Below are 9,489 nucleotides of genomic sequence, written 5' to 3' on the forward strand. Positions count from 1 at the left end.
TACAACAAACAAAATGATAATGTGTACGCACACAGTAGTGAAGAAGCGAGCAACCATATTCCGCGTGTCCAACGAGGTCATTTTCCATCCTCGCTCATGGTATGGTTGGGAGTTTCTTATTGGGGCTTAACAGAGGTACATTTTTGTGAGAAAGGTGTAAAAACGAATGCAGTTGTGTATCAAAATACAGTCCTGACGAACCTTGTGGAACCTGTTTCTCATACCATGTTCAATAACAGGCACTGGGTATTCCAACAAGATTCGGCGCCAGCTCATAGAGCGAAGAGCACACAAGACTGGCTGGCGGCGCGTGAAATCGACTTCATCTGGCACGAAGACTGACCCTCCTCCAGTCCAGATTTGAATCCGTTAGATTACAAGATATGGCAACACTTGGAGGAAAAGGCGTGCTCAAAGCCTCATCCCAATTTGGAGTCACTCAAGACATCCTTGATTAAGGCAGCCGCCGATATTGACATGGACCTCGTTCGTGCTGCGATAGACGACTGGCCGCGCAGATTGAAGGCCTGTATTCAAAATCACGGAGGTCATTTTTAATAAACTTTAGTGTCATAAGAATCTATGTTTTGTTAAGTTCATTTTGGTATATGAATGGTTACATAATGAATAAACTTGTTTCAATTATTTTACATTAAACATGTGACAGAATTTATGACCTGACTAGGTATAATCAACTTTATGACTCTTCCCGACATCTATTGGCGAATAATTTAAAGACACAACAAGATGGCGTTATAAAAAAAATGTCAAGGAAAGCTCGGTCATCATCTAGTTAGAAAATAAATTGCAATAAATGATCATAATATATTTATTTACAACTTACATTAAGGCGGTAACTATGATAGATTAATGTGGCGGGTAGCCATCACTGAACACAAGATATTTGACAGATACTTGAATCTCGCTTACGACATTATCAAGATAAGCTTATATATAGGCTCCGAACACGTCATTACGCATCCTCCCGATCCATTAACGGTGCTTTTAGGTACCACAAGCATCGGTCGACGAATTAACCCATAGACACAGCCCACTGAGTTTCTCGCCGGATCTTCTCAGTGGGTCGCGTTTCCGATGCGGTGGTAGATTCTGCGAAGCACGGTTCTTGCTAGGGCCAGTGTTAGCAACACTCCGGTTTGAGCCCCGTGAGCTGGAGAAGGACGTCAAGGCGGACGTCAAGGAGAAGCTGAAATAGCCTCTCAAGGCCAACTGCATAGGTAGGAAAAAAAATCATTCATAATTGCTGCCGTCTAATATTTATAAATGTAGAATTGAATGTTCATATTTCTAATAGGAACATAGTCCACGTGTTTGACGGGGGGTCGAGAATCTCTCAATCGACACTGCCAACTTAATTTCAGTTGTTCTCATAATAAAATTATCAGAACTTGATTTTCGTATAACATTCATTAAAAAAAAAAAAAATACACGAAGCAATTTTAAATATACCAGACCGGTTTTACGTGCTAAGTATAAATTTAATTAACAATTGCTATTTTCAGCGGGTTTTTTTTTAAACACTTACTTACCAACAAACACGTTGTTAATTAGAGCAAAATTCAAGTCACGCAACGAGACATAGAACGGACTATGTAAGGGATTTCTCTACGTGCATCCATCAGATCTTGTGGCCCTTGCGTTAGACGCGTTCAGCTCTAACACTAGGAGCAGGCTTAGGGACCCCGGTAACCGTACTCGTCGAACTCAGCAAAGAGTTCGACATGCAACCTAACATCCATTACCATGCATCAGCCTGCTGAGTTTCTCGCCGAATCTTCTCAGCAGGCCGCGATGTATAATATAATATATACCTATAATAATATATAAATATTTACTAACAATCACGCCACGTTAACTGGTCCTGTGCTAAGTTCGTAAAGAACTTGTGTTACAGGTACCAGATAATGGAAATAAATGAAAGATTTTTATTATACACACACATATATTTAATATACATCTATAACCCTGGAGAAGACATCTTACATTTATCATACAAATATCTTCCCTTGGCGGGATTCGAACCCGCGACCCCCTTGTGTAGTGACCCTGTGTAGTGATGTGTATGCATTATTAACACGTTGTACGCTTTATGACCCACCGGTGGGCCTAGCGCACCATATTCGGGTCAAGCCAAAATCAGGGAATCAGTAATTATTATCAACTCGATAATTTCATTCTAAAATTAATAAAATGCAATAATTTGACCGGTAGATAAAAATTAGCGACTTTTACCGTCTTTAGTTTAGATATTTTAAAAGGTTCTTCGGTGAACACGATGGCCTGAATGAAAATAATCGATTTTATGGCATTCAACGTGTTAAGGATAACTCCGAAGCGAATAGTCGGATCCTGGTAGAACTTAAATGGGACCACACGTGAAGCGTTTTCATACACACAAGACTCTTCAAAATCGGCATTACCAAAAATATGTAGTTCAATTTTTTTATTTTTTACTGCTTAGATGGGTGGACAAACTCACAGCCCACCTGGTGTTAAGTGGTTACTGGAGCCCATAGAGATCTACAATGTAATGCGCCACCCACCTTGATATATAAGCTCTAAGGTCTCAGTATAGTTACAACGGCTACCCCACCCTTCAAGCCAAAACGCATTACTGCTTCACGGCAGAAATAGGCAGGGTGGTGGACCTACCCGTGCGGACTCACCAAAGGTCCTCCCACCAGTAAAAAGTTCTAAGGTATATAATAAGTAATTCATTATCAACTGACAATTTTATCGCGAACTAGATTCGTAACATCAGAATTATTTGTCGAATCCTTAAAATAATCTTCGATTTCTTGTAAAGTTTTATCTTTGGTCTCCGGTAGATATTTGTAAATCAAAATGGCGATTAATGTTGATGTTAAAGCGTAAAATAGAAACATTCCATCCAAGCCGAAATTAGAGAAAATGGCGGGAGCTAACTTCAACAGCGTACTGTGAAAACCGAAGAATGTAAATGCAATTAATATTATCGAAACGCTTTTAAATCTCAACGGTATTAATTCACCGTACAAAGACGTCGCCATGATCATCGGCCCGCAGCTAATGGAGGTCGAAAAAGCCGCGAGAAACAAGACAGAAGCCATCTTGATTTCCGTCACGACTTCAATTCTGATAAGCCACAAGTACAAAGCTAGTATGTATAGAAATGTAATCCCTATGGTGCTAGACGTAAGTAGCAGAGTCCTGCGCTTTAAAATCCTACATAAGATACAGCCGATGTAAGTGCTGATGACGGTTACGCCGTCGAGAATTAACATCCCATAGTACGCTGTGGCTTCATGATTAGTAATCCTTTTTAAGATTTCTATAACGTAAATACTGCATACTAATTTCCCGGAAAAATGATATTGCGTTACGACTAAAATAGACAACAATAATGGAATATAAAACTCTTTTGACAGTAAACTTTTTAATTTGATCTCTTTGCTTTGTGTTCGTTTTAAGGAATCGATCAAATTTTTTAATTCGCGTTCCGAAGCGCCACCGCTACCTTTGAGCCACCTGTGCGTTTTTCGGCATTCGTCGAATCTACCTTTGCACGCCAACCAATATGGCGATTCGCACCAGTAAAACACAGTTAATGTATGCAGGGAACACAAGATTCCTATCAGAGGTATGTACTTCCAGTGAAAGAACGTTCCGATCGCGTTCGACGTCCAAATTCCCCAGAGTAAGGACGCAGATTTTAGAGTGAGGAATATCCCTCTGAATTTAGGCGAAGAATATTCACCTATGGCAACAACTGTGACAGTCATCGTGCTGGCGTGCGTCAGGCCCGTCAGTATTTCGGTGATAAGTAAATCGTTGGCGGTTTTACTAAAATAGAAGACGACGAACATTGCCACTGTGGATAGCGACATTATAATAGAGGTCCGTTTCCGTCCGATCGCGTTGAGAAGCCAGCAAAGTATCAATACCCAGGGCAGAGCGCTGTAGCCGAATACCGAAGCTGAAACAGAAGTTAGTATTGGTATTAACGGAGGACACTTGAATCGTTTAAATAAATCAAATTAAAATAACAGCTACAATATATGAGTCGTCTATTATCAAAGGTGGCAATCTGTGCATTTGGACAAAAAAATGTTATTGATATGTAAATACAGATTGATTTGAATATAATCGTCTCCTTCAAAGAATACGGTTCAAAACGTGCATTAAATAAAGGTTAATACTTAACCTGTTATTTATCTAGGATGTCGTTCAGAAGAGTTTTGTGACTGCCAATGGAATACAAAGTCAATAATTCGTTTTTTTGATTTACCAATAATTATCCAAAAGTCACATTGCCGGCTTTGATAATACTCGACTCATATGTACTTATTTTTTTCGAATGATCAGTCATTGATATGTTAGGAAATTTGGCTACCCTGATCGATACTAATTTTGAACTATGTCGTAATGTTCCTTCGCGATAATTCGTACCGCTAAATCAAGCTACGGCATCCTAGAATTTGACTAAGGGGATACCAGATGAAAAACGGAAATACCTACACAGCCACGACGCCATTTCCGATGTGACGGCGTCAGTGGAATTAGCTTCCTTCCTCAGCTGCGGTATGAAGACCGTCGGAGCTCCGATGCAGAGGCCCATGCAGAAGTAAACCGACCAAACAGTGCTTGAGATTAATAGCTGTAACAAACACACGCACTATTATTTTTATGCACAGCAACATCGCTGCCATATTGTCGAAACTGACGCCGGCGCCATTTTGAGATTGCAGGCCGCCATCTTGAAACTGCAAATCGAAGGAATCTATGAAAGGTAGTGGCGAGGAGAGCTGTCTCTAAGTTGAGGAAGTGTCCGACTATGAAGCCACGAGCATAGCACCGGCGTAACAAGGTGATGTTTAATGCAGTCGTGAACGAAGCGAAGTATGTCGATTTGAAAATAATTCATTAATTCATCGACTGATTCGGTAGCGCCCCTAACTGTTACGCCAGGGGTCGTGTGTTCCATTCACGCATCGGACAAACATTCGTGTGATGAATAGGTTAATTCGCTTTTTGTCTAGGTGTTTATCCTTTAGGTAAATATTATAATAAACACGAAAGTTTCTAAGAATGTATGGATGTATGTTTGTAGCTCTTTCACGCAAAAAGTACTGGATGGATTTTGATGAAAGAGAACACACCAGAATAATGATTAGGCAATAATTAATTGTTTTATTTTTCGGAACGAAGCTCCTTATGGGACGATGCGGAGGGGTACCCTAACCGGGAAGAAACGTCCGTAACATTTTTATTATTAATAACGTACAAATTAGTAATGCACACAGTGTACGACTTAACTTTGTAATAACGTACAAAAAATAACATTTTTTTATCATAATTGATCACGATCTCAGAGCGTTCGTTTGCGCAATACACTAACTCTTATGCAAACAACCGCGAATGAAGTGTACCGCAATAAGTTCGCCCGTTACCGAATGGTTGTGGGTTGTTGCGAAACCTCCAGTTTTATTTTCTTTATACCTCGAATAGAACTTAAAATTAATATTTTTATAATAGGTGTGTGATAAATGAATGTGTTGATATAAAATAAAGTATGTATGTGTTGTTGTGTAGTGTAACTATAATAAAATATTATAAAATAAATAAATACATGTGAGTCACCCACAATAGGGAACTTCGTTCCTATCCGGTGTCCCACGACGCCACATATCTTATTTTTACTTTCTATACTTTACAATATAAAGGCGGACTTAATGCCATAGGCATTAAGCAGTTATTTCATTATTATCTCTCTTTCTCGCTCTCTCTCCCATTTCCCTCTCTCCCTCTTTCATTATTTTGAATAACCTTAATAAATCACATGTCAAATCTTGACTTAATGGGACCATATTAAAAACATATATATTTAAAGTCAGATTTTTTGCTCACATGCTCATAAACAAAAATATAATTAAACCCAAAACAAAAAGCAATTTTACATAAATTTTAATATTAAATACATATATATAATAAAATATCTATTCTCGGAAGGATGCTTATAATTATTTCGATAACAATCAAAACTGTATTGAAAGCGATAAATAATGCATTCGCGGGCAATCAAATTCATATGTATGTATCTATTTTCGTTACGAATTATGTATAGCATTTAAAATACAGGAAATGTTTTATTTATTTGTTTTATTTATTATTTCCCTGAAGCATCTCAGGTACGAGCTGTTATCGGTCGATATAATTAAAACAAAACAATTTTACAGTGGCTATGTCTAACCGGTAACCACTTAACACCAGGCGGGCCGTGAGCCCGTCCACACGTGTATGCAATTAATAATAAAAAAGTTATATGGTCTCTCTAAAATAAATAATAAAAAAGTTGTATTTAAAAATATATCAAGTAATAGTGTTTTCTACATTTGTACATCCTTTTGGATTACAATAGAATAATCTCAACGTTACTTTAAAAATGGTTCCGTTTTATATTTCTTTTCAGTGTCCGGAACCCTAAAAGTAAATTATTTCAAAAATCAAATCTCAACAGCAACGCTTCTATTTTACTGGCAAGGAATAAAATGTATTGTGTATTTTGCATCCCTAATTCAAATGTTAATAGAATTGATGAATATTGAATTACAAATAAAGACATTAATTACAGATAGATAAATGAGAATTCTCACTGTATACGAATTTCTAATTAGGTAGCGATTCGGGGTTATTGGATTTGATTGATATTTTTCGCGGCTTGACAATTTTAAATGTTAACAGTGTTTTTTTATTTATTTTTATTGCTTAGATGGGTGGACGATCTCACAGCCCACATGGTGTTAAGTGGTTACTAGAGCCCATGGACATCTACAACGTAAATGCGCCACCCATCTTGAGACATAAGTTCTAAGGTCTCATGTATAGTTACAACGGCTGCCCTACCCTTCAAACCGAAACGCATTACTGCTTCACGGCAAAAATAGGTAGGGTGGTGGTACCTATCCGCGCGGACTCACAAGAGGTCCTACCACCAGGTCGGGGGGGACGATATTTTTTCGGGAGCCTGCGTCCACGGGGACGCCTTTGGAGACCGCCGAAGCCATCTACTAAGCTGCTTCCACGCCACAGTGGTGGGACCCTCCAGCGGGGCCACCTCAGTTTCATCCTTTATTTTTTTTTGTTATGATTGAGAGATTACTGGTGGCCCGGAGGCTTTTCCAGTTTCATCAGGACAAGTGAGCGACCTTTATCTATGTGTGCTAAATATCTGAGAAGCTTTATTTGAATATCCAAAGATTTCTTCATCTAGTGCTATTTCTATCTATCTATCTCGTTCCCTCGCTGCTGAGGATCGTGACCACATGTGAACGTTCCTCCACAGTGTTTGGTCATGGGTGGTTTTTTTAAGGGATTTTATAACCTAGTAATTAAGACCTTTAAGTCAAAGAAATTTATATTATTATTACAATGAAAAATGATAATATGGAGTGAAATGATATGAAATGAAATGAAGATGATTAATTTGAGACATTAATCAACTGGGATGAAATTGAATGAAATGAGATGCTATGGGATGAAATATAACCTCAGTAAAATGGTGGTCAATTACTATATTTGTGCACTTTCACAGATACTAAACAGTTACTAAACCACCGTTATTACACATTTAAACCTGAAGAAACACTAAAATAGACAAAATAAAACAAATCACGTATTCAAACCACCTTTATTTTTGTATTAAAGGTCCGTTTTATTCGGTATCAGCATCAACAGTTCGATGTTTTTAATTGAACTTCAATTATGCTTATCACATTCAAATAGCTGAAGATTTTTTTTATCATATTTTTTTCTAAATTTTAAACTTTAAATGGTTTTCTTGTAATGTTGCAATAATGTCGCTTAAGCCTTTTACTCCTCTACATAATAATTTAATGAAAATGAACCTATATTAAACGGACATTATGCTAAGATTTAATTAATTGTAAATAGACATGCTTTAACAAAAACCGACTTCAAAAAGAAAAAAAACAGATATTCCAAAACAAATTAATATACACTAAAAACAATAATCATCGAAATCGGTTGGCGTGATATTGAGTTATTGAGTTATTCATCTATTTCTCGCGCACGTACTTAATGCAAATATAAGACTTGTTTTCTCATAGATACCATTATTAGAACTGGACTAAATTGGGGAAGCGTCAGCTTTCTAATAACCAAAGAATCATCAAAATCGATTCACCCAGTCAAAAGTTATGAGGTAACAAACATTAAAAAAAAACATACAGTCGAATTGAGAACCTCCTCTTTTTTTAAAGTCGGTTAAAAATTTGGTAGCTCAGCACGGATTTCACGCAAACTAAGAATAAATTGATAAAAATAGATATTGCTTAATTATTTTAATTAAGAATGAATTTCTGTTCGCCATCGGAACTTTCTTGCTAATTTCTAGAATTTCTGAATTAATAATAAAACAAAAACGAGGTTAAAAGCGAACACGGATAAATTAAATTTAATATTTCATAACTAATCATCTTATTGTGAAGTATGTCAATAATAGTGATTTTTTGCTAGTCGAATTTAAAATTGGGAAATTGCCTGCGTCCAGCAGTGGGCTGCCGTGGGCTGAAGATGAGGTTTATTTAACAAAACTACCTCCTCAATCAGCTCGTGTTCACGGAAACTCTTTCGAAAATATCGCAAATAATCTGTATTATGCCCACTGAGTTTCTCGCCGGATCTTCTCAGTGGATCGCGATTCCGATCTGGTGCTAGATTCTGCGAAGCAATGCTCTTGCTAAGGAAAACTCAAGAGCAAACTCAAGGAGGTTAGTTTTTTTTTTCTTTTCTATTGGACTAGACCAGAATCCATAGACATTTAAAACGTAAATGCCGCCACCGACTTTTAAACGTGACTTATAAGTCTCAGTTTTAAAATACAACTGCTGCCCGGTCTTCAAACCTTTTCGCGATAAGGTGGGCAGTGGGATTCACGCTATGAAGTCTCTGAGCTTCAGCTTATTTAACACTGGCCGGGCTGACTTCATTCAACTGTATAAGTAAAAAATAATAATACGAATATTTTAAAAAGTATTTACCTGTCGAAAAAATGCTCTAGTTCCGTCCTTTTTTATATTCTCCTTAAAAACATTTCCGTTTTTGACACGAATGTAATCACAGTACTCCATTATAATTTTTATTTGCGTAATACAAAATAAAAAAAAAAAATCAATCGCTCCATAAACGTATGCACATGTCAATGTCAAATTGAAAATGGCGCGAGAACGCTCTGAGTATTCGTCTAATAACTTTTTTTTGAGGCCGCAAGGCAAAGATTAAGTAGACGTAGATATCATAATGGTTACGTTAATGATAATTAATTTAAAATTAGTGGGGTGTTATGCCGAAATTCTCAGCTGTAGACAGCGGCTTTACCTCTAATACTGGTGCTGTCCATGGCAACTCAGCAACTCACCGTCACGCAGGCTGTGCATGCGTCTGTTTACCACCGGATCGGAAACGCAATCC

General features: G+C 37.5%; 1 protein-coding gene and 1 long non-coding RNA gene across 2 annotated transcripts; one reads left to right on the forward strand and one right to left on the reverse strand.

The window, feature by feature from the left end:
- Positions 1 to 1,943: 1,943 nt before the first annotated feature.
- On the reverse strand, positions 1,944 to 9,233 carry LOC114246599 (uncharacterized). The gene is made up of 3 exons (XM_089730751.1): positions 9,060 to 9,233; positions 4,519 to 4,657; positions 1,944 to 3,976 (listed from the first exon to the last, which is right to left on the reverse strand). The coding sequence occupies exons 1-3, from the start codon at positions 9,147 to 9,149 to the stop codon at positions 2,742 to 2,744; spliced, it is 1,464 nt and encodes a 487-aa protein (XP_089586877.1). The 5' UTR covers positions 9,150 to 9,233; the 3' UTR covers positions 1,944 to 2,741.
- LOC149501893 (uncharacterized) lies at positions 3,870 to 5,947 on the forward strand. Its single transcript, XR_016323732.1, has 2 exons — positions 3,870 to 5,535; positions 5,650 to 5,947. It is a non-coding gene; the product is annotated as an uncharacterized LOC149501893 (long non-coding RNA).
- Positions 9,234 to 9,489: the final 256 nt, after the last annotated feature.

This window comes from Bombyx mandarina, chromosome 11 (genome assembly GCF_030267445.1).
Source record: "Bombyx mandarina strain Sakado chromosome 11, ASM3026744v2".
NCBI classification, from domain to species: Eukaryota; Metazoa; Arthropoda; class Insecta; order Lepidoptera; family Bombycidae; genus Bombyx; species Bombyx mandarina.